Genomic DNA, 25,940 nt, shown 5'->3' on the forward strand with positions numbered 1-25,940 from the left:
ACAGCTGGATGCTTCCCCGCTCCGTCAACATTATAAAAATCCCTTGCTGTTGAGCTGGTTCAGGCTCAAAGCTACCCTACAGGGCAGAGGAGAACTGCCCATAGGGTTTTTTTTTAGAACTGTGATCTTCATGGAAGCAAACTGCCACGTCTTTCTCCTGCACAGCAGCTAGTAGGTTCAAACAGCCAACCTTTCGGTTAGCAGTCAAGTGCTTAACCACCGTACCACCAGGACTCCTATTAACAGTTATAGCACAAGCATTTTTCCAAGCCCCAAACTATCCATAACCACCATTTTAATGGCTGTATTGCATTCCATTATGAGGATATTTGATAATTACTTATCCGTTCTCCCTACCAGCTATCAAAGCTATTTCTAATTCTTTGCTATTACAAATAATGCTGTCATCAACTTTTTTACTTGATTTTTAGATTATGTTCTTCTAACAAGTATTATTAGTAGTTACACAACTGAGTGATTCATCAACATTCTTAAGGTTTTTAGTAAACACTACCCAACTGCACTGAATTGATTCTCCATATCAAAAACAATTCCTTAATTTGACTAAGTGAAAAACATCATTATTTCTACTGGCTAATTTAAAAAAACTTATTAGTCACTTCTATACCTCTACCTTTTAACCTAGCAATTTCACTTCTAGGAATCTATACCACAGCAATAGGTCCACGAGTACATAAAGACTTATTTACAGGCATGTTCACTACCGCAATGGAACAGCCAGGAGTAAACGAGTAGGCAGGGTAGGGGAAAGATAGCCCTATTTCATACACTTCTGGTTTATGTGGATAAATTATGGTAAGCATAGATTACTTCTGTAAATGTAAAAATAAAAAATTACTTATATTTTTAGCTTCTCCTTGAGTATTATTTCTATTGGACAAAAACTGTAACTATAAAAAATAACAACTATGTCACCTTATGGAGCTTCAGAAAATCTTTTCACTACCACAAAGGAAAAAAATGCTAAAAACCACCATACCTAGTTCTTTAGCACCTCCTTCTGCTGGAGCTCCGTTTTCCTGTCGTGCTACAAGCGTACCCAAAATAATTTTTGTTGCCCCAATCCTTGGCAGGGTGACATGTGTAAGAAATGGCAAGTTATTTTTCTTGGCAAATGCCTGACTTGTTTCTCGCCTCTTCCTGAGGAAGCCCCCTTCTGGGAACAATACAATCCATTTTCGATCTCTGCTCCTATAATTGTTTTCTAGGTGCTTCTTGAGAAGCAGCAGCTGTTGGTCACGATGAGATTTTCCCTAGAAGGTACACACACATGTAATAAGCATATCTGAAATTAAAATACCATAAAATTAAACAGAAATAGCAGCTTATAAATTAAGATCCAATCACAGAATACTGATTTTTTCCCCCACTTGGTTCCCCTTTGACCACAATAGTAAAAATAGAGAAGAAGCTCCTAGCCTTCACATGAACCCTTCCTTTTCTGAAGGAAAAGCAAATTGCTCTGACTGCCCCTCAAAATTCATTCATTCATCAACTCAGCAACTACATACTGAAAACCAAAAACCAAACCGACTGCCACCGAGTCAATTCTGACTCATAGCAACACTACAGGACAGAGCAGAACTACCCCACAGGGTTTCCAAGGAGCTCCTGGTGGATTCAAACTGCCAACCTTTTGGTTAGCAGCCATAGCTAGCTCTTAACCACTACACCACCAGGGTTTAACTACGTACTGAGTGCCTACTAACTGCCAGGCACTGGAGATACAGGAATAAATAAGAGACCTTCTTGAAGCTTATATTCTAGTGACCAAGACAGTAGATAAGGAGCGAAAACTCAATTAGTGATATGTGTTAGGGAGGAAGGGGTAAGAGAATAAACAGGGTCAAGAAGGTCAGGGGGTTCCTCTGAGCAGGTGACATTAGAGCAAGGAGCTAATCACACGAGGTAACAAGCCCTGTGAAGATGAGAGGCAAAGTAGTGAGAACAAAAATGGCCAACAGCCTAAGGTGGCAACGAGGTTCATGTGTTCAAAGGCCACTGCAACACGGTGAGTGGGGAAGACAGCGGTAGGAAGATGAACTTGGAGAGGAAGGCAGGGTCAAATAAGAACAGCCTTTTGCATGATAAGGAGTTTGGGATGGGCAGTCATGAGACAGTTTTGAATGAGGAAATGTCACGATCTTATTTAACTTAAAGTGAGGAGACTATCACAGTAGTCCAGACAAGCCAGTGTGATGAGATTCAACTGTGAGGTACTGGCGTAAAGTGCTACATTCAGAAAAACTCTGAGGTGAAGCTAAGAGAGCACTGTCATGGGCTGGATCCTAGTTGTGAGGGAGAGAAGAAAGAAGCTGACTTGGAGACTGAAAAGAGGAATCCAGGAAGGATCTGCAGGCAGAGCCCAAACCCACAGCTGTGTTTTCACAGAGGTTCTTCTCTCAGTATGATCAACTTGCTAACAATTTTCCAGCCGACATAAGTACAGAAGCACCCGAAAATAATCAGTCCGCTTTCCGTCTTCTGATTGAATATGTTCCAAAGGCAAAGCAAGTCAGGTATTTTCTTAACTGGTTTACTGAACTGAACTGATTATGGTTAAGTTAGCTATTAAGTTCCCAAGACTACATGGCAAATATTTTTACTATTCTTAGAAATAACTTGTCAAAATGGTCTAGCAGATGCAAAGTCCCAAGAGATTTTTTTTTTTTTACATTAATCATTTTTACCATGCCCCCCAATTGGCACAGATTTTTATTATTAACCTATCAGGGGAAGAAGTGTCATTTTTTAGAAATGAATTTGCAACTCTCCCAGAAACTTTCAAATGCAGTCTTTAAGTATGTGAAACTTTACTTTGCAATAAAAAGTATATCCTCAAAGCACACTGATAATTTCATGTAATTTAGCCTCTTCTTTGATGCCTGAGGATCACCACTAGGGTCAATTGTTATGTGGTAAAACCTGTGAAAGCCAGAACCTGTGTAAGGCGGAACTGTGTCGAGAAGGAAAATTCAAATATTTTCCACTAATAGAGAGTCAAAGGTGGAGAATCTTCGAGACCTGGAAAAACGAGGCAGTCCCGTAGAGTTCTGGCCTATAGTACAGATTTCCCTGTACTACACAATAAATTCAGTCATTTCCTCACACTCTCAGGATGTAAGGGCTCAGCTAGTTTTTCCACTGAATACCCCTAGACTACCGTTGTGTGTGCCATCGAGTTGATTCCAACTCATAGCAACCCTACAGGACAGAACAGAATTGCCCCACAGGGTTTCCACGGCTGCAATCTTCACGGGCTTTCCAACTGGTGGCTCTGCTGTCTTACTGGACGGTGATGCTGAGATATCAGGCCAGGCTGTCTGCTAAGTCGTTCCGACTACTGTCTACTGTGTCCTAACCTCACGGCCAATGCCCTCGCGCTCCCGCCACTCCTTCCTGAGGTCCGAGCATCTCCTTCTACCACCATTATTTATTCACTTCTTGTTCAGACTGTATCTTGGGCATAACCAGGAGTGTTTCCAGATGACACCAGACAACTATATGGCATGTTAAAAAATTAGGTCAGTATGTTCTGTACATAAAACTAAAGTATGTGTTTTATGGAAGCTATTTTCAGAGTTCAAAACTTTTTCTGCTTATTTCTGAATTTGTGGTTCTTACCAAGAGGCTTAATTCAATTCACCAGGTATGCGTTAAGTGTTTATTATATACAAGGCACTGTACAATTCAGGTTGAAGCTGCTAAATACATAGAACCAAACAACTGTGGCACTGCCATACATTAAAGAGCCTGGCATATCATATTTTAGTCATCCTCTTCTGAGAAAATAGTCTGTGACACTAGTAGCCTATCAGGGAAATACTATAATGTAGCACCAACCTGACAGAGACGATGATTCTGTTTCTTACACCAAACTATTCCTACTGCGTGGGACCCCTTCCCAGCCCACCTTCCTCTATCAAACCTATACCCATTCTTTAAAGTTATTGCCTGTTCTTCTAGAATACAGACTCCCGAGAAAGGAGAACAGCCTGCTAATTTAGATATCCTCTGAATCATATAAACAACAACAACAAAAAAAAAAACAAATCCACTACTTTTGAGCCGATTCCAACTCATAGTAACCCTACAGGGCAGAGTAGAACCACCCACGGGGTTTTCAAGGAGCAGCCGGTGGATTCAAACTGCCGACCTTTTGGTTAGCAGCCTCGTATGGTTAATATACAAAAATAATAGTGATAATATAGATGATGATGTCATGATGATCAAGATACAAACGATGAAGAAGGCAGTAGGCACTGTTTAGGTACTTTATGTATTACTTCATTTAATCCCCCACGATAACCTAAGAGTGGAGGGTACTATCAGTCTCATTTGGAAAATAAGAAAACAGTGTAATTAACTTGCCCCATTCACGTAGCTAAGAAGCAGATCAGCTGGGATATGCGACAGGTGCTTGCTAAATGTTTACTAAACTGAGTTATATTCTCCAGATGGAGGAGGAGAGTGGAAGGTTAGGATGTTCGCATTACCAGCCTTTTAGTGCTTACACATGCTCAAATTCAGATTGAAAAAAATATTTTGGGGGAACAAAGGTTCAGAGGACGAGCACCCTGAGAAACAAGAACTCGCTCTTCCTATTATATTTGGTTTTGTTATGCCTTCTTTTACAGTCAACAATCAGTTTAACAAGGCAAGCCCCCGGCACCCCCCCAAAATATGCTCAGTACTTACCTGTCTTATAAAGAAGTCTCCATGAATTAGAGAAACAATTCCAAAGTTTGTGTACTTAAAAATATGATCCATCAACCACATCATTTGAACAATAACCTAAAATAGTTAAAAGCAAAAAATAATTAAATATTGGCTGTAAGAAACCTGACTATAGTCTAGCCAAGGCCCCATATTTTAAATATAATCACAGAAGCATATTCTTAATTAATCTAAATATTTTAAACCTGATGTTATTTCTACAAACAAAACACAGTTACTGGTAGAGTCTACCTGAAAAATTACGGTTTTGATTCCAAGTCTCAGAACCCTAAGTCCCAGGTGCACCACTGTATTTATGAAATGGAATTAACTTCTTAGATTTAGACTTAATGATTTCAATTCTAATATAACTTGTAAAATTATTCTGAAATGATACAATAAAATGGTTAAAATTATTAAATGAAACCATATGTTTACTTAATAACTACTAAAACTTTACATTTGGAGCCCAGTGGAGTAGTGGTTAAGCGCTTGGCTGCTAACCAAAAGGTCGGCAGTTAGAATCCACCAGCCACCCCTTGGAAACCCTGTGTGACCAGTTCTACCCTGTCCTGTAGGGTCGCTTTAAGTCAGAATTGACTCAATGGCACACAACAACAACAAAGAACTTTATATTTACAATGTAATATTTAACCTCAATGGTTAAGATAGCAAAAGTTAATGTCTGAAACAAAACAACATTTTAGCTATTCACTTAATAAATCATTTATAAATCCTATTATATTATTATTAGATTTATAAACGATTTATTAAGCGAACCAAAGGGTCAGCAGTTCGAATCCACCAGGCACTCCTTGGAAACTCTATGGGGCAGTTCTACTCTGTCCTATAGGGTCACTATGAGTCAGAATCAACTCGACAGCCCTGGGTTTGGTTTTTTCGGTTTTATTATATTATAAAGAATATTTGTTAGTTTATGTAAGGCCATATTCGTTGCCAGTATAAAAATACTTATAGAGCCTCAGTTCTTAAATGCAAACATATTACCTGTTGCTAATAAGTAAGTGTTAATACCCATAATGAGAGCAGACGTTATTTCAAGCAAATTTCAGAGTTAAGTATAAACTGGAGTGTAATTAATGGGCTGGTTAATTGTTCTTCCCTGCTGGGGAAATAGCATTCCTTGTTCTAAGCCTTAAATAAAGAGAAAGCTATAACCTCAGTCAAGAATGAACAGAAGTCTACTTTGGTTTCCCATGGCAACAGTAAATGTAAACATCATCTCTAAGAATTAAAATATGTGACCTTACACACAAGGAAAAAGCTCATTGTTGACACCCATGGGCTGCTTTTACAAAAGTATTATAAAAGCCCAGAGGTAATATTAAAGCTTCTGCCTTAATTTTTAATAGTTCCACTACACAACTCCTATGTCATCAGCTTTACTATTTTAAATTAGTCTAAAAAATGAAGATGCGTGCCCAGTGAAGAACTGATTTTTCAGGTCAGTTTACACAGGATAAAACAACCATCTCATCTTTCAATCTTGCTTTGCAATCATGACCACTTAGTTTAAATAAAATGAGATTTGAACTTGATGGGATCTGCTGTAAAGTGTCCTACGAAACAAATGAAAAGCAAGTGAATTCCAACCTGTAGGACATTTTAGGGCTTCATACAGCATGAAGTTTAGCTGCCATTGATTGGACTCTGTTTCAAACACCAACACTGAAATAACTGGCTTTTATGTTTAACCTTAACTCGCATGGATCTATCTCTTCAACGAGAAGAGGCATCTAAAACAAGCAGCCACAGCCAATCTACCTGACTGAGATTTATATGGGTAATTCTTACATCTGAAATTTATATGGATACTTGTGCCTTCTTCAACTTATTTCAAAGGAAATGTATACAAGTTAATAAATGTTTATTAAACATCTAACAAAGCTCTCTTGACAAAAATAAAACGTCTTCGTTTTACCTTAACCCATTAAGTCAATTCCAACTCATTGCTACCTTATAGGACAGAGTAGAACTGCCCCATAGGGTTTCCAAGGAGCTGCCGGTGGATTCAAACTGCGACCTTATGGTTAGCAGCCAGAGTACTTAACCAGTGCTCCACCAGGGCTCCAAAAACCAAACCCACTGCCATCAAGTCAATTCTGACTCACAGCAACCCTACAGGACAGAGTGGAGCAGCCAAGTTCTTAACCACTGTGCCACAAGGGCTCCACTTTTATGTCCTTTTGAAAGTATAGTAAGGTCAGCGGTTCTCCGCTGGGTAAGTCTGGAAGCTTCTAAGGACATTCCTGATTCTTACAGTGATTGAGAGTGATACCAGCAGTCAGTGGGTTTCAGCTGGGAGCGCAACACCTCCAGCAAAGGCTGGGATGTTCAGAGCAATGGTGCTGTCCCACCAAAACGCCAACAATGCTCCCAGGGAGTAACACCGACAGGTGCTCCAAGAAGTCTCCTGAAGTCAGTAAGCTGTGTTACAATCAAATCACATTGCCGACAAACTAATTCTTTTTAACTAACTCAAAATTCAGCATTAGTCTTCCTTCTTTGAATTTACTTGTGGTGTAGACGATAAATCAAATAAACATTCCTTCTTGTCGATACGAATTAATATTGCCCTGTAGAGATTACAATGCACCCCCTCTATTTCTCAATTATTCCTTTATGACAGAAGACAGTAAATCCTTGAGATTTTAGATTATCCAGTAGTATCAGAGCATTATAAAAGATGCTTAGCATTAACTAATCTGAAAATAAAAAAATTTTTCTGGACAGAAAAATGAATTTATACAAAGTAACTCAAATCATTTCACAAAAGTAAACAAACAAACCAATCTTTCTTTTGTCCATGTGATTGGTGAATTTCAAATAACCTGATATTCTCGTTAATACTTACCAACTATGCCCAAATGGAGTTAGAATACAGTTAGACATATTTATATTGACAATTTAATCTTTTTTTATATTTGAAAAACACTTAACTACACCGTAGGTCTTTAGGATAATCACCATAAATTTAATTATATCGACAATAAAATGTTGGCTAATTGGGGTTCTCATTGACACAAAGTTAAACAGACCAGTTTTTATAAAATTTTAACATCATGAATTTAGGCAATAAATACTATTATAAATGCAAATATATCTACACAGTGATATTCTTCTAACAATTCAAGATTCTGAACATAAGAAAGGATTGAATGTATTCCATATTCCAGCAAGATCATGCCTCTGCTGTTAAGATAAACGAGAAAACAGATTTCTCAATGATCAAAGTAAACCTATTTTCCTTTAATCTCACTTCATTTTCTGACCCCACCCTGACCTACTGAACGGAAATCTCTGGGGCCTAAACACAGCAGGCTTATCCCAGCCTCTGGGATTCTGCAAAGATTGTTTCACTACGGAAGAAGGCCCTTGCTTCACCACTTTGCCTAACTCAAGTCTAATCATCCTTCAAGGTGAAGTTGATGTTCCTGCCCCTTCCACAAAGTGATCAAGTCCATGGTAAGCTGACTGTTTACTGACCATATCTCACTTTGCAATTAAGCATGATTTGTGACACTCTCCCGCCACCTGCTACTGGCTTAGGAGCCCCTTAGAGAACAATGGTGTCTTATATTTGTTACGTTCACTAGCCATGCATGTTAAGCACTTAGTAAACAGCCACTGATTTGTATCTTTACTAATAGGTCCAAATTAACTCCATTAATTTCCTATACTTCCTATTTCACTGTCTGTGATCATAACCTATTTAACTTCTCCTAAGGCAATAATGCTAAACACTGAATTTATTTTAAATTTATTCGATTTATAGATATATTTTAGTTATCAATATAAGTAACGTAAAATCAACAGTTCAAACACCGTCTTTGTCACACTGGCTAAACTGAGCCTAATACCTTCCCTTTCAATTTACCTTATTTTCTTCCGGCTGAAGACTCCCAGAATCACCTAATTCACTAATTTCTCTCTCCTACCCTCAGCAGCAATGCTTTCGGTGTTTGTATTTCTAAAACTGGCAATCTATCGCTTTACCCCAAGACAACCCCAAATTTGGATCACATTAGCTTTGCTTTCATCCCACTTAATTTTTTTTAAGGGTCTAAATTCCTCCACTTAAATTTTCAGGAAAAGTATACATATTAAAACCTAAGCATATAATCCAAACTGTACTAAGATATTTGAAATGATTCTTACAGAAAAAAAAAAAGCCAAGGAACCAAATAAGTCTACCACCGGTAGGCAACACGGGAGAAGGTAAGACGGGAGAAGGCTCCCCTCCCCTCCCGGTGTGCAACTGCCGCCTCCAGCGGGCTTACCAGTCCTTTGTCCTGCAGACACATCATCAGAGTGCACACATCGCCCGTGGCCTGGTGGTTCACCAGCATCACTGCTTCATCTCTGGAAATCGCTTTAACATCTTCCCCCCATTCCATCACTGTAAGAAAAGAAAGTTTCAAAGCTGTCATTTTAAAGACTTCTATGTTACTAGAAAACTTACGTTAGAAAAAATAGTCTATATTAATGACGGTGCATCATCCTACCAAAACTTCTGGATGGTTTAGAACTAAGCTTATTTCCTACAAAGACCAGAACATTGATATATCATTTCATCAAGCCTCCAAATATTCATTAAAATGTAGAACTATTATACATTTTGACCTAGAAATTCTACAGGGACTTTATCCTAGAGAAACATTTGTCCAATAAGCAAAGATACATGTATAAGGTAAGTTTACTGCAATTTCAATATTCGCCAACAGACAAAAAAAATTATGACAGAATGGAATCGTATAAACCCGTTAAAGGAATGGAGGGAACCTACTGTATATGCGAACCCAGAAAGACAAGCTATAAAGTGAACAATCACAGAACAGCATATACAGTACGAGTCATCTTTTAGACGAGTTCATACATTAAAAAAATCTGGAAGAATGAATTCCAAACTATTAATACTGATGATATGTTTTACCCATACCATACCCATGGCTGACCTGGTTCAAATCCACCAGGCGCTCCTTGGCAACTCTATGGGGCAGTTCTACTCTGTCCCATAGGGTCGCTATGAGTCGGAATTGACTCGAAAGCAATGAGTACGGTATGGGTAAAATGTATGATAACGTCATAGCTCTAGTAAAATGTTCCAGATGTTTAAAGTACAGTACTTTTGTGCTTTTCTTATACTTGATAAGGAAAAAAACTACAATTTGGGGGAGGGTAGGATGGAAAGGGGAGAGAATGGAAGGAGAAAGTTGGGGGGTTTCTGGATTCAACTTACATTTTGATAATTTATATAACATTAAAATTCCAAATGTCCATTTCTAAATACTTCAAGGTAAAACCACTGAGAGTTAATCTTGAACATGTATTATCTCTCAGTCAGAACTTGGCCAAAGTTTATTTTCAAACTAAATGTCAGTCTACCAAGGCGTGAAGGTAGCGGGATCCCAAGGCATTACGTCACACTAAATCAAGGAGTGAAGGTAGCGGGATCCCAAGGCATTACATGTCACACTAAATCAAGGAGTGAAGGTAGCGGGATCACAAGGCATTACATGTCACACTAAATCAAGAAGTGAAGGTAGCGGGATCCCAAGGCATTACATGTCACACTAAATCAAGGAGTGAAGGTAGCGGGATCCCAAGGCATTACATGTCACACTAAATCAAGGAGTGAAGGTAGCGGGATCCCAAGGCATTACATGTCACACTAAATCAAGGAGTGAAGGTAGCGGGATCACAAGGCATTACATGTCACACTAAATCAGGAAGTGAAGGTAGCGGGATCCCAAGGCGTTACATGTCACACTAAATCAAGGAGTGAAGGTAGCGGGATCCCAAGGCGTTACATGTCACACTAAATCAAGGAGTGAAGGTAGCGGGATCACAAGGCATTACATGTCACACTAAATCAAGAAGTGAAGGTAGCGGGATCACAAGGCATTACATGTCACACTAAATCAAGGAGTGAAGGTAGCGGGATCCCAAGGCATTACATGTCACACTAAATCAAGAAGTGAAGGTAGCGGGATCCCAAGGCATTACATGTCACACTAAATCAAGAAGTGAAGGTAGCGGGATCCCAAGGCATTACATGTCACACTAAATCAAGGAGTGAAGGTAGCGGGATCACAAGGCATTACATGTCACACTAAATCAAGAAGTGAATGTAGCGGGATCCCAAGGCATTACATGTCACACTAAATCAAGAAGTGAAGGTAGCGGGATCACAAGGCACTACATGTCACACTAAATCAAGAAGTGAAGGTAGCGGGATCACAAGGCATTACATGTCACACTAAATCAAGGAGTGAAGGTAGCGGGATCACAAGGCAGTACATGTCACACTAAATCAAGAAGTGAAGGTAGCGGGATCAAGCTTTTATCAAGAAATTATCCCAAGGCCGTGTTGGATTTTGTAATAATCCAAATTTTATTGAACAATAAATTTAGTTTCCAATATCTATGAGATTCTTTTATAAATTACTCTAAAGATCACTGTTGGAAATCTAATGACTAAAAAATCAAGATAAAAAATGTTTCTAGGGAAAGAGCTGTATATTTCACTTGTGAAGTACCTATGTTCTTCAGATCAAATTCTGCTATCCCAGGACCAGTAAATACGATAATTTGGCCAATACCTTAACCAAAAAAAAAACAAAACCAAAACCAAACCCAGTGCCATCAAGTCGATTCCGACTCATAACAACCCTATAGGACAGAGCAGAACTGCCCCATAGAGTCTCCAAGGAGCGCCTGGCGGATTCAAACTGCCGACCCTTTGGTTAGCAGCCGTAGCACTTAATCACTACACCACCAGGGCTTCCACCTTAACCAAAGAACAGGATTATTACCTACTGAGGAACAGAAGCTATGGATGCCTGCCAGTCCTTATACTGCACTTAATTAGAAGAACAAAACTATTTTAACACACTGTTCTCTGAAACGAATTCTCAAAAAAGAATTGGGTCAGGTTCACTATTCCCAAAGGGAATGAAGGACAACTGAATAAAAACTAGAAGAAAAATAGTCTAGTTGCAACTCTATTTTAAAAATTCTTATTAAAAACCAAAGTCAAGATTATCACTTACTGAACACACACACACATAAACATTCTAACATATCGATAAAGATATAGATTAGTATTTACCAGGACAGTTCTCATTTCAAAACGAAAATAAAAACAATAACCTGTTACAATAAATTCCTTAAAAATAGTGATGCCAAAGCCATCATGTTGTTGTTGTTACTGTGGGCCGTGAAGTCTAACACTGACTCATATCAATCCTAGAGGACAGAGTAGAACTGTCCCAAAGGGTTTTCTAGGAGGTAATCAGAATCGACTCGACAGCACTGGTGAGGAGGGGGATCTTTACGGGAGCAGATTGCCAGGTCTTTTCTCCCGTGGAGTGACTGGTGGGTTCTAACCATCAACCTTTCGGTTAGCAGCCAAGCATTTAACCACTGTGCCACCAGGGCTCCTAAAGCCATTATACTCACCTACAAAAGAGAATTAACGTAGAAAAGAAAGGCAGCTTAATGCACAACCATAATAGCTTGTCTTGCAAAGTTCAAAAAGAATTTATGCCTGCAAGTTGATGTCAGAAATTATTTTCCCATTCTGAGCCTCAGCCTTCTCAGATATGAAACATGTAGTGAAAATGAACGAGATATAACTGATGTAGCGTTGTACTGGCACTGTTAGATTCTGTCAAGTCAAAAGAGAATGAGACACTGTCTGGTCCTGAGCCATCCTCACAACTGTTGCTATGCTTGAGCCTGTCATTGTAGCCACTGTGTCAATCCATCTTGTCTTCCTCTCTTTCGCTGACATCCTTCTTCAGGGATTGGTCCCTCCTGATAACATGTCCAAAGTTAAGTGAGACGCAGTCTCGCCATCCTTGTTTCTAAGGAGCATTCTGGCTGTACTTCTTCCAAGACAGACTTGTACCTTCTTCTGGCAGTCCATGGTATATTTAATATCCTTTGCCAACACCGTAATTCAAAGGCATCGATTTTTCTTCGGTCTTCCTTATTCATTGTCCAGCTTTTGCATGCATACGAGGCGATTGAAAACCATAGAAACGCTGGGTAATTGCAATTACATGACAGTGAAGTCACTTTTAGAGTCAGTATTAATTGAAAGAGCAATATGCCTACAATGCAACGTAAGGTCAGGTATTCTAATATGAATAACCCATTGGCACTGAGTTGATTCAGACTCATAGCAACCCTATACGACAGAGCAGAACTGCCCATAGGATTTGCAAGGCTGGTATCATTACGGACGCAGACTGCCACATCTTTCTTTCTCCCCTTGAACAGCTCAGGGGTTCAAGTTGCCAACCTTTCAGTTATCAGCCAAGCGCTTAACCACTCAAATACGAATAGTAAAGATTAAAGACTTGAAAAAAACACCTTGAAGAACTCCACACAGCACAAGAACTGTGGCTTTTAGAAGCCCAGATTGAAGGTAGACTAGGCTGGATTTACCCAAGGTTAGGGGTTAGCAGAGCAAATGGGGCAAGGCAGAAAGGGAGTGAGGACATTAATTAAGGGTGGCTGTGACAAACGGGCTAAGGTACTGATTAACAGAGGAGAGACAGGTGAGGAATGGGCCGGCCGTGAGCAAGAGGGCAATTAACTGAACGAAAAGGGAGGGAGGGCGATAAGGACGGAGATACTTGGTGCTATCTCCTAGCCCCACCTTCACCCACTCGATTCAAAATTCCAGAAGTAGTGTCCAGACGTTTTGAAAAAGCTCCCTGGGTGAAGCTGGTGTATACTCCTAAGTGAGAGCCACTGGAAAGGAAGTACTGTTTTATTTTTTTAAAGCAAGTATACTGAACAAGCCAGGAAATCACGATTGGTAGTTTTTGTTTTTTTTTTTTGGCACTTAATATACTTAAAAGGTTAAAGTTTCAGGGGAGAGTGTTCAAGGTGTAGCTTTTGGAGGGAATGCTTAATTATAAAATAATAAACCCACTGCTGTCGAGTCGATTCCGACTCCATAGTAACCCTGTAAGACAGAGTAGAACTGCCCCATAGAGTTTCCAAGAAGCTCCTGGCGGATTCAAACTGCTGACCTCTTGGTTAGCAGCCTTAGCACTTAACCACTATGCCATCAGCATTTCCATAAAATAAAAATAATATTAGCAGCATATATTATTAAATAGATATATAGTTAAATAATCTCAATAGCTAACACTTATGGAATGCTTACTATGTACCAGAAATTAGTAGTAAGTAATATAAAATAATTTACATTATTTTCTTATTTAGTCTTCATAAAATTCTACAGGTACAGATACTATAATCCCTATTTCACAAATAAGGAGAAAGAGACACAAAAAGCTTAAACGATTTTTTCAAAGGTGTACTGTAAGAAAGTGTGGGAATTGGGATTCAAAACCCCTCTATCATCCTGTCACTGCTGGCACGGCCAAATAACCATGAGGACAGGGACCTGGACAACTGCTCAGAGTCCCTGAAGCTGCCCATGACTATGGCAGAAAGTGGAGTGGGACAAACCAAGGTCCAACTTCCTCAACAAACAAGGTTGGTGGATGGCAGCAATAAGTTGTTGCTATGTGCCGTCGATTCCAACTCACAGTGACCCTACGGGACAGACTAAAACTGCCCCATAGTTTCCGAGGCTGTAAATCTTTGCAGGAGCAGATCGCCGGGTCTATTCTCCTGCAGGAAATTTTTTGAGGTGACGAAACTGTTCTTTAACTTGATTGTAGTGATGTTTGCACAAATCTATATATGTGTTTAAATTCAAAGAAATGTACAACCTCAAAAAAGGTCTATTTTATTCTATGTTAATTTTTTAAAAAAAGTAAAAAAAAAAAGTCATTATATTTTAGAATACAAACATACATTTTGGATTAAAAAAAAAAAATACATATAAATGGCTGGAAGGATATACTCCAAAATCTTAATAGTGGTTACGGCAGTATGGTGGAACTGCAGTGATTCTTGCTCTTTTTTTAAGTTTTCCTTACACTTTTCTGTTTTCTCCAAATTTTCAGCATTTAACTTATTACTTGTATAATTCAGGGAATTTTTTTTTTCCCCAAATGAAATTAAGAATGGAAAATACTACTAAATGGGCTTAATTTTTCTTACTCATTTCTTAAATGTTCTTTTTCTCACATTCACTAACAACCTCTTCTCCCAAAATAGCTTTGTTCAAATTTATTTCGTTAACCACTGAGAGCTGAAGACTTTACAGCTTAGCTTTCTTTCTATTGTGTCCCAAGAAAAGCACTTAGCCTGATGCAAAATCCTTACCTTGCTCAGTTTCGTTTTCTCAGACTTTCAAAGAGCTTCCTACATTTACCTATTAAGTTGGTCAACCACAGAACACTAAACTAAATTCAGAGATCAGAACTTAAATCAAAGATACTTTAATATGATTCCACCGAGCAAAGTTCAAGTAAATAATGGAAGTAAGTAGTATCTGCCTCAGGTTCTTAAAATGAGTAACTGGAAGAAGGGAAATTCTCACTTCTTCTAAAGGTAAAAGATTACATCAAACTACCAGGAAAAAAAGTGTGCATTGTGGGTACTTCTCTGCTTTGCTACTGGAAATAGCTCTAGGTTCAGACCATTCTACATGGTGGGGGTTTTGATTTTAAAGAAACTTAGAACTAGAAAGGAAGTGAGAGATATTTGAATCCAAAGCCCTCACTTTGCCAATATTTTAAATCAAATATGAGAACCAGAATTCTATGCCTGCTCCTTGTCTGACTGGTTAGTTGCAAAGAAAAAAGTACAGATGATAAGTATAATTAATTTACGTCACCTCCTGCTTGCTATCCCCAAAGCATTATTTATTTATTCATTCATTCGACTGGTTTTATTATCTTCACAGAGACACAGGGAGGGTTCTGCCACTGTGGGGGACACAAAAGTGCACTGGAATTCTGTCAGGAAGCACTTAAGAAATTCAACCACATGAGCTCAGCAGAAAGAAAAAGTAGACAAGGGAAGAGAGTGGGCGGGAGGGAAGGAGAGAAACAGAAACACAGAGAACGTTTTAAATAGCACAGCAGTCATGCCGGCCTCCCCACAACAGCTGTGAGCTGGGCTGAGCCTAAGGCCCGCGTCGAGTCTGCTGCTCTCACTTCCGCTCTCACGTGCCTAGGTGCCCACGTCTCACTGAGCCGCAGGGCTTTAGTTTTTAAAGATCCATTTTCTTTCACGAAACCCTGGTGGCGTAGTGGTTAAGTGCTATGGCTGCTAACCAAAAGGTCTGCAGTTTGCATCCACCAGGCCTTCCTTGGAAACTCTGTGAGGCAGTTCTACCCTATCTTGTAGGGTCACTATGAGTCGGAATCTACTTGGCAGCAATGGTTTTTCTGGTTTTCCTTCATACAAAACTAAAGCCAGCTTTTTAATTGCTGTGCTACAATCCCTGCCCTCAAGAAGTGTGCTCACTTATTGGGAATAAAATTCAAACTGGGGAATAATACAGCACACATGAAAATATGTACCACAGGAGCTAGGGAAAAAAACTGCTGTGCGCTAAAACGTGAAGGGACGAGATAGAAAGGCCGGGGGATAAGGGGGTAAAGAATGGGAAACAACATATCTGCAACAGGAGATCAGATTATAGAAATACTTTTAAAAATCATACACTAGAATGTAGGCCAGGGGATAGTTAACAAAGGAGAGGGAAGTGGGCTTCCCATATGACAGGAGGGAGTCGGGGGGCCTGTGTTTAAATGGAGAGCACATGCCCCATCCAGAGAGGGCAGTCAGGCAGTCACTACTCAGCTCCAGTCTCTCCTGGGAGTATGGACCCAGGTTACCATGCCTTCCAATTCTTTACGTGTTTTTACCAAAGTTCAAGAAAGAGGAGATAAACAATGGAACAAGATTCCTGAGCAACCAAGAGCAACACTTCTACTTTGTAACAGGAAGAATGAAGGAAAGGAGTAACAAAAGGTCCAGCTAAAGAAGCAGGCTTGGGCCTGGCTATTAAACAAACCAACAAAAAAACCAAATCCCGTGCCGTGCCACTAAGCTGATTCCAACTCATAGCAACCCCGGGTGTCACAGAGTAGAACCAAGCTCCACGGAGTTTTCTTGGCTGTAATGTTTATGGAAGCAGGTCGCCAGGCCCTTCTTCCAAGGCACCTCTGGGTGAGTTCAAACCACCAACCTCTTTTGTTTGGCAGTCGAGTGTAAGCCATCTGCACCACCCTGGGTCTTGTACAGACAGGCTATTAGAGCATCAGAATTCTGAGTATTATTCTATCAACAACAGAAAGCCAGCAGATAAAAATAACTGGCAATATATGGGAGGGAAAGGATGAAAGGCTGTGGGGATGAGGGAAGGTAGTTTGTTAAGTTTTTTTTATAAGATAACAATGTCTTTAATATCTTTATACCCTTAAAGATAAGAGCAAAAACAGAAGGAGACGGTAATTCGTGACATGAAACAAGAGAGATGGGCTATCAGACCTGGGTCAGAAGCTACCTACAGACGAATGAAGGTGTGAATAAACTGGGAGTGGGAAGAGGAGAGAAGACAGGAAGAGTCTGCAGAGCACAGTCCCAGCGGATCAACCAAACCCACAACAGAGAGTAATGAGAGGAATGAAAAACTGATCTAACAAAAAGTGCTGCTCAGAAAGGTACAATGAACGTAAATATCCGAAGGGGAGCTGGGCTAGACAACAGCAGGGATGCCCCGTAAAATTAAAGAAAGTAAGCATTCGCACCAGTCATGTGCCTGGAAGGTCTTCAAGAATTCATAATTGGAGATAATACAGTCTCTGCTTTGAGGTTTGGCCACATCCCCAAACTTTCAAATCTAGGAAAGTAAAAGGAGAAGGTACTAAGAATACAATCAAATGAGAAATAATTAATTGTCCTACATACCAGTACAATTAATTGTTGAAGCTGAAGAAAATTAGAACAAGCCCACGAGAGCCAAAGTATGACCTTCAGTATATCCCACTTAGAATTAATTAGCACAATTAATTATTTCCTCCGGTTGAAGTCTCACCATCCTCACTTCCAAGGAGCAATCTGGCTGTATTTCTTCCCAGACTTGTTCATTCTTTGGGCAGTCCGCGGTGCATCCAATATTATTCGCCCACACCACAACTCAAAGGCATTGATTCTTCTCCTGTCTTGCTTACTCGTTGTCCAGCTTTCGCATGCGTGAGAGGCAACTGAAAACACCCACGGCTTGGGTCAGACGCGCCTTAGTCCTCAAAGTGACATCTTTTCTTCTTAACGCTTTATATACACACACACATACACTAGACACACACCGGAAGTATTATATATACAGTCTCGCATTGCTTAACATCCATGATACCGTCTGTGAAGTAGGACCTCATGTGACGGACGTTGTGTGAACAAACATGCTCTGCGGCTACAGCTCCTCCTCTCGGCACTGAAGCCCTGAATTCCTGTGCCCTCAGCTGGTCTGTGTGCTTTGGGGCGGGTAGGAGGGGTGTGTCCAGGCTCCAGGCAGCGGGACTGGGGGTTATTCCACCTGTGGCCCCGCCACCCTCGCTTCCTCATGAACCATACCCATACCAGGGAGCCCACTGACCTGGGGTAAGCAGGCCTCATCACGCACGAGCTCTGGTTCTGACTTCGGCACCTTAAAGGATGTTGGAAAGCGTTAAGCCCAACCTCTTCCTTGTACAGACAGATGAAAAAGACCCAGGGAGGTACTCTGTCACACAACACACTCAAGACACAACAAAGATTAGAATCCCAGGCCTCTTATTATTCATTGCTCTGTAGGGAATAAAGAGCACAGCCTTATGGGACCACAGACACGTATGTAGTCAGACGCTGCCTGAATGAACGTGATGTGGCGCACGACTGTATCTGTGTGTGTATGTGTGTTTATACACACACTCAGCTCCTCTGAAAATCTGGGTGTACAGACAAGTTTAGGAACTACTACCAAAAGGCAGGGGTCAAGGTTGGCAAACTTTTCCTGTAAAGGACCAGAGGAAATATTCTAGACTATGTACGCCAAAAGGCAAAATTGAGAATATTAAGTAGGTATTTAAGTAACAAATTTATTTTCTAACAAATTTCTACAAACTTTTATGACAAAATGCAAAATATAAAAATAATAATTGAATATAATTTTTTGTAATGTTGTTAGTAGCCCTGGAGTTGATTCCAACTCATGTCATCCCCATGTGTCCAGAGCAGAGCTGCTAGCTCTGTAGGGTTTTCAAGGCTCTGACCTTTCAGAAGACCACTAGGCCTGACTTCCGAAGCATCTCTTGGTGGGTCTGAACTGCCAACCTTTCGGCTGGTAGTCAAAAAAAAAAAAAACACTCAACTATCTGCAACACTCAGGGACTCCCATAAACAGATCTATTAATAAAAAAAACTGAATTCTCTTTGGGGGGAATAACATTTTGCTTAACTGGGGTTCAAAGTTAGGTTTTCCTATCATCAAATCAATTACAAATGTTCATCTATGAAGATCTTTTTAGCTGAAAAGATTTTTGTAAAGGATTTGGCCCATGCGTTGTAGTTTACCCACCTCAGCTGTAAGGTAAAAAAAAAAAAAAAGGTATGGAGCAACAAAAAGAGCCGCCGCTCCTACCCTAAAGCAGTTTACAAGTCAGTTAAAGAAACTGGGAACAGCAAAGGAAAACAACAGCGAAGACCAGGAAGAAGTATTCTGAATGTCACAGGCTGCCCAGCAGGCAACTCCTAACCTTTTCAAGGAGGAACATTCTTTTTTAATGTAAAAATCTGGGGCAGCCTTCTAAGATAGTAGTTCTTTTAGCACCAACTGGAATAGACTGGATGGCATTGGGAGAGAGGGGAGGAGCAAATGTCCATAACAAAAACAACCATAAATTCTATAACGATTTTAATGGATTTCTTACGAATCAAAACAGCAGATCCATGTATTTGAAAGGCATTAGCACGTATTTACAAGACACATTATTCATTCACCCACAGATGGTACTTAACTTGCATATGGATTCCTGATCCCCTGAGATAAAGCTGAAGCACTGCAGGAAATCTCAGCCCAAAGGTTAACCAAAAACCAAAACCAAATCTGTTGCCATGGAGTCAATTCCGACTTATAATGACTCAATAAGACAGAGGGGACCTGCCCCATAGGGGTTCCAAGGCTGCCACATCTTTCTCCCCAGGAGTGGCTGGTGGCCTTCCGTTAGCAGCCAAGCACTTAACCACTATGACACCAGGGCTCCTCACCCAATGGTTAGGAACCACAATTACAGAGTAAATGCCAAAGAGGTTCAGAAAGAAGAAAACAACGGAAACTGCACTAGTAGGAAGGTTGTCACGGTGTTAGGCAGGTAGGTAGGGATTCTCACAGAAACCGAAGAACAGACTTTAGGGAGAAAAAAAAAAAAAAAGGAAGCATACAAATGAGAAAATGTAGAGGGGAGGAGGGAGAGCATTACCAAATAATAGTTTGAACCAGGACTAGACTGTAGGCTCTGGACCTCCTTGCCTGTTCCTACCGCCAGAGCTGACACCTAAGTGCCTCCCACATGAAGTCCTGATATGCATTCTCTCATTCGAACCTCACTAAAAATACTTACCTAATAAGTAAGTGGCCCTGATTTCATCAAGCACAACACTGTGTTGAGATCTAGATTTTGCCATCTTAAAAATTAAAAGAAAAAAAAAGCCTTCCCTTGACCTCATAGCTGTCCTGTGGCTATCACCCTCCAGTCTTCACAGTCAAACCTGTAGGAAGTCATGTATCTATGTCTCCATTCCACGCCTCCCATTCATCATTCATCTCCAAACCCACTCCAGTCTCATTTCCACTTCTACCACCCCAACAAAACCGCTCTTTCCAAAAGCAACACCAGATAACTCGGCTGTCATCATCAGCTCTTTACAATACTGAAACACTCAACAGGCCCCGCCCTGAAACACGCTGACTTCTGTACACCACAGTCTCAGGCAAGCCTTCCTTCCACTTCTCTAGCCGCTCCTGCGCAGTCTGCTCCATCCTCCTCTCCCCAACCGTCAAATGCTGGCACTCCCTCAGGGTTTGCTGCTGGACCCTCTTCTCTCTGTACTGTCTCCCTAGGTGACCACATTCATCTCCAAGGCTTTAAATACCACTGATAATTTCCCAATTATCTTTCTAGTTCTGAGGTCCAGACTGCATATCCATATTTCCATTTCACAGTTCCGCTTGGATGTTTCATACCCCGTATGCTAATTTTTAAACTTTCCTCTCAGCTTTGCTCCTTCTCCAGGCTTCCCCCATCCACCACACTGCTCACACTAGAAACCTCACGGTCACCTGCCAGCTGCCGCTCTACTGCGCCCTCCACACCCAATCCCTCAGTGAATCCTGACAATCTACCTCCTAAGTAACTCTCCAACCCATTCACTTCTGGCCATCTCCATTGCCATCAGCCCTAGACTAAGCAACCCGTGCCTTCACCTGGATAAGGTGAGAATCTTTCAGGGGGTCTCCCTCCCACACACTCTTACTTCTCTCAATTTCATTTCCACAAAGTGGGCAGAGTGTAGAACATAAACAGAAATCTGATCTCATCATTCCTTTACTTAAAATTTTTTAATAGTTTCTCTTAGGGTGAATTTCAAAATCCGCCACATGCACTATAAGGCCTCAAAGGATTTGGTCTCACCAGCTTCCCCTACCTAGCCCTCCTCCTCTCCCCCTCGTTCATTTCATGCTGCAGCCAACCTGGCCTGCCCTTTACCCCTCAACATGCCAAGTTCTCTTCTGCCTCGTGCATGCTGCCTCTCTCCCGTTTCACCTGGCCAACTCCTTATTCTGCAGCTCAGTCTCAACGGTCCTTCCTCAAGAAGGCCATTCCTCGCGATAACACCAGTCTCCAAATTAAGTCCTTTATTCCATATTCAGAAGAAATGCAACCAGAATGCTCCTTAGAAGCCAGGATGGAGACTACAGCTCATTTACTTTGGATGTATCATTAGTAAAGAACAATTGCTAGAAAAGTACATTATGTTTGGTAAAGCAGCAGGTCAGCCAAGAGGAGGAAAACCCTCAGTGAGATGGATTTACACAACAGCCTCAAAAATGGGCTCAAACATATCAAAGATCATGGAGATGGCACAGGACCTGGCAACACTGCGTTGTTATATACAAGGTCGCTGTGAGTCAGCATCGACTCAATGATAACTAACAACAAAGACAGCCCCTATACACTTGCTCTTCACAGCACTTTTCACAGTTGTAATTACATGGTTATCTATGTGACTTGTTGAATACCTGCCTCATACACTAAAGTGCAAACTCCGTAAGAACAGGAGCTACGTTGTTTTGTTTGCCACTGTACCCCAGCCACTAGCACGATGTCTGACACAGAGCCTGTTGTTATTAGGTGCTGTCAAGTCGGTTCAGACTCATAGAGACCCTAAGCAAAACAGAACAAAATACTTCTCAGTCCTGTGCTACGCTTAAGCCCATTATTGCTGCCGCTGTGTCAATCCATCTCCTAGAGGGTCTTCCTCTTTTGCACTGACCCTCTACTTTAACAACCACGATGTCCTTCTCCAGGGACTAGTCCCTCCTGATAACATGTCCAAAGTATGTGAGACGTAGTCTTCTAAGGAGAATTATTCTGGCTGTACTTCTTCCAAGACAGATTTGTTTGCCCTTTTGGCAGTCCATGGTATATTAAATATTCTTCCCCAATACCACAACTCAAAGGTGTCAATTCTTCAGTCTTCCTTATCCGCAGTCCAGCTTTTGCATGCATATGAGGCGACTGAAAACTCCATGGTTTGGGTCAGGCACACCATAGTCCTTAAAGTCACACCTTTGCTTTTTAACACTTTAAAGAGGTCTTTTGCAGATTTCCCCGTTGCAATATGTCTTTTGATTTCCTGACTACTGCTTCCATGGGTGTTGATTGTAGACACAAGTAAAATGAAATCCTTGATAACTTCAATCTTTTCTCTGTTTATCATGATCTTCAGCTTACTGGTCCAGTTGTGAGCATTTTTGTTTTCTTTATGTTGAGGTATAATCCATACTGAAGGCTGTGATCTTTGATCTTCATCAGTCCTCTTCATTTTCAGCAAGCAAGGTTGTGTCATCTGCATAACACAGGTTGTTAATGGGTCTCCTTCCAGTCCTGATGCCCCGTTCTTCTTCATATAGTCCTGCTTCTAGAGTTATTTGCTCAGCATACAGAACTAAGTATGGTGAAAGGATACAACTCTGACACACACCTTTCCTGACTTTAAACCACGCAGTATCTATCCCCTTGTTCTGTTTGAATGACTGCCTCTTGGTCTATGTACAGGCTCCTCATGAACTGCGGTGAGATTAATTACTTGTGTGTGAGGCCTTTCTAGCCATGGTCTTGTAACTCTCACTCAGGTAATTGTGTGATAATTGTGGCCCACGGAGCGGATTGGTCAGTTTTGCCTTAAAAGAGCTAATTCCAGGGCAAAGAGGAGGAGCCCACCATGAGCAAGGAAGGAGAGACTAACAGGAGAGACCCAGCAGCAGGGACCTGGCAACAGGAGACAGCGTGGTGGGCTTCCCCGTCCACAAAGAGAGAAAGCTGAGTGCCTTTGGGCAGAGACTGAGGGCCAGGGAGAGGCTGTCCTGATGGGAGAACTGTATCCTGAGTGTCCCTGAGCCTGAATTGTAACTGTTATGTCCCTAACAAACGCCATAATTGTGAGTATGGTCTCTGAGTTCCGTGTGGCCAGTGCTGTGGGAGGGACGACTGGTATCGGAATTGATAGAGATGGCAGAGATAGGAGGCTTGTCTGGCCTCTACCTCATGGGAGTCATCCTTGCACAGTTGATCTTGGTTCTCATTCCCCCTTGTGGGGCTGGAGGAGGTCACACACTGCCCCCAAGCCATTTTTACATGAGCACAATTAAGTGTTCTGGCATGCCCATCCTTCACAATGTTATCGATAATTTGCTATCATCACACAGTCAAATGCCTTTGGGTAGTCAATAAAACACAGGAAAACATCTTTCTGGTATTCTCTGCTTGCAGCCAGGGTCCATCTGACATCAGCAGTGATATCGCTGGTTCCATATCCGCTTCTGAACCCAGCTTGATTTTCTGGCCGTTTCCTGCCGATGTCCTGTTGCGGCCACTTCTGAATGACCTTCAGCAACGTTTTACTTGTGTGTGATATTAATGATAAAAAAAAAAAAAAAAAAACTAGTATCGTTCAGTAATTTCCGCATTCAGTTGGATCAGCTTTCTTTGGGATAAATATTGATGCTTACGTGTTCCACTTCATTTTTGACAACTTTCAATTTTCCTAGATTCATACTTCCTACGTTCCACATTCTGATTGTTAATGGATGTTTGCAGCTGTTTCTTCTCATTTTGAGTCGTGCCACATCAGCAAATGAAGGTCCTGAAAGCTTGACTCCATCCTTGTCATTAAGGTCAATTCTACTTTGAGGAAGCAGCTCTTCCCCAGTCGTATTTTAAGTGCCTTCCAACCTGGGGGGCTCATTTTCTGGCACTGTATCAGACAATGTTCCGCTGCTGTTCATAAGGTTTTCACTGGCTAATTCTTCTCAGAAGTAGGCTCTCGGGTCCTTCTTCCTAACCTGTCTTAGGCTACAAGCTCAGCCGAAACCTGTCCTCCATGAGTGACCCTGCTAATATTTGAATACCTGTGGCACAGCTTCCAGCATCACAGCAACACGCAAGCCCCCACAGTACAACAAACTGACAGACATGTGGGGGTGAATATATTTTATATATTTAAAAAATAACTAGCTAAAATATCTTTTAAATAAAATCAGATATCAAATGTGCAGTACCACCAGACTGCTGAGTTTACAATATTTAGTAACATTTACTTTTAGGGGTATATATTCCATATAAAAATCAAAACACCGTACTTAAAACTCCTCCCTCGGATTTATGTCAAAACCAGTTATCCACCTAACATCATGCAGTAAGTCCTCACTCTGATAACCATCTACTGCCCAGCACTCAAAAACTAAAATCTCAGTTGGAGTTTTTCTCCATAAGGGCAGACTTAAGGAGGTGGGATTTTATCAAATATACAGTATACTATGAATATTTCAGTTGAAGCAACATTGTTTTTTTCTAACCTCTTGCAGAAATCCATAGCTCTGGTATTGCTTTCAGGTGTTAAAGAGTTGTAGCTTCAGACAGAAATTTCATGCCTCAGAAACAAAAGGACGTGGGTAGCAAAAATTAAGGAACACTATATGAACACCACATACAGATCAATATTGGCTCTTTAAATACAAAAAATAAACTTGTGGCAACAACAACTTAGTCAAGGCTTAAGGGGAACTAACTGTCAGACCTCTGGGCTTCAGTTTCAACATCAACGAACAAAAGGGAGGGGGGGATAATAACCATGGAAGCAGCAGTCAAGAAATCAAATGATGGGTTCCATCGGGAAAATCTGCTACAAAAGACTTCTTTAAAAAGCAAAGATGTCACTCTGAAGACTAAGGTGCACCTGACCCAAACCATGGTGTTTTCAATCACCTCATATGCATGCGAAAGCTGGACAATGAATAAGGAAGACACAAAAAGAATTGATGCCTTTGAATCTCGGTGTTGGAGAAGAATATTGAATATACCATGGACTGCCAGAAGAAGAAAAAGTCTGTCTTGGAAGAAGTACAGCCACAATGCTCCTTAGAAGTAAGGATGGTGAGACTTTGTCTCACATACTTTGGACGTGTTATCAGAGGGACCAATCTCCGGAGAAGGACAACATGCTTGGTAAAGTAGAGGGTCAGCGAAAAAGAGGAAGAACCTCAAAGAAACAGACGGACACAGTGGCTGCAACAACGGGCTCAAACATAACAATGACTGTGAGGATGGTGCAGGACTGGACAGTGTTTCGTTCTGCTGTACACAGGGTTGCTATGAGTCGGAACCGATTCGATGACGCCTAACAACAACAACAACCTGGTAAGATGGTTGTGAGGATGAATGAGGCACTTCAAACAGAGCTTGATTTATATTTTTTAAAATGTTACTTAATATTCTCATCACAAAGATACAAATTTCAAACTGACACACAGTTTTATTCAAGACTTTCAAATGTATTATAATTACTGATGATAGAGCTAGACAAAAAATCCACAAAGAAATATTTCCCTAAAAGAAGAAAAAAAAAAAAATTGAAACCTCTCCTTCTCTAGTCCCTGCATGGCGCAAAAGATTTGCACTGGACTACTAACCGCAGGTTGG

At 40.9% G+C, this 25,940-nt stretch overlaps 1 protein-coding gene and 1 long non-coding RNA gene across 6 annotated transcripts in view; one reads left to right on the forward strand and one right to left on the reverse strand.

Annotated features, from left to right (window-relative positions):
• LPGAT1 (lysophosphatidylglycerol acyltransferase 1) overlaps nt 1–25,940 on the reverse strand; it is a 60,373-nt gene that overhangs the window by 28,535 nt on the left and 5,898 nt on the right. For all 4 annotated transcript variants that reach the window (XR_007515243.1, XM_049868086.1, XM_049868084.1 and 1 more), the window contains exons 3-5: nt 9,039–9,157; nt 4,720–4,815; nt 1,001–1,274 (exon numbers count right to left, since the gene is read on the reverse strand). Coding sequence is in view for 3 of the 4 variants with exons in the window: in XM_049868086.1 (XP_049724043.1) it covers nt 1,001–1,274; nt 4,720–4,815; nt 9,039–9,157 (489 nt within the window). In the remaining variant the exon portion in view is untranslated. The remainder of the gene's footprint in view (nt 1–1,000; nt 1,275–4,719; nt 4,816–9,038; nt 9,158–25,940) is intronic.
• On the forward strand, nt 10,290–10,971 carry LOC126066754 (uncharacterized). 2 transcript variants are annotated; one of them, XR_007515245.1, is made up of 4 exons: nt 10,290–10,349; nt 10,595–10,643; nt 10,693–10,790; nt 10,938–10,971. It is a non-coding gene; the product is annotated as an uncharacterized LOC126066754 (long non-coding RNA). The 2 variants fall into 2 exon arrangements; XR_007515244.1 differs by having other exon boundaries at nt 10,339–10,398.

The sequence above is a fragment of the Elephas maximus genome, chromosome 24 (genome assembly GCF_024166365.1).
Source record: "Elephas maximus indicus isolate mEleMax1 chromosome 24, mEleMax1 primary haplotype, whole genome shotgun sequence".
Classification (NCBI taxonomy): domain Eukaryota; kingdom Metazoa; phylum Chordata; class Mammalia; order Proboscidea; family Elephantidae; genus Elephas; species Elephas maximus.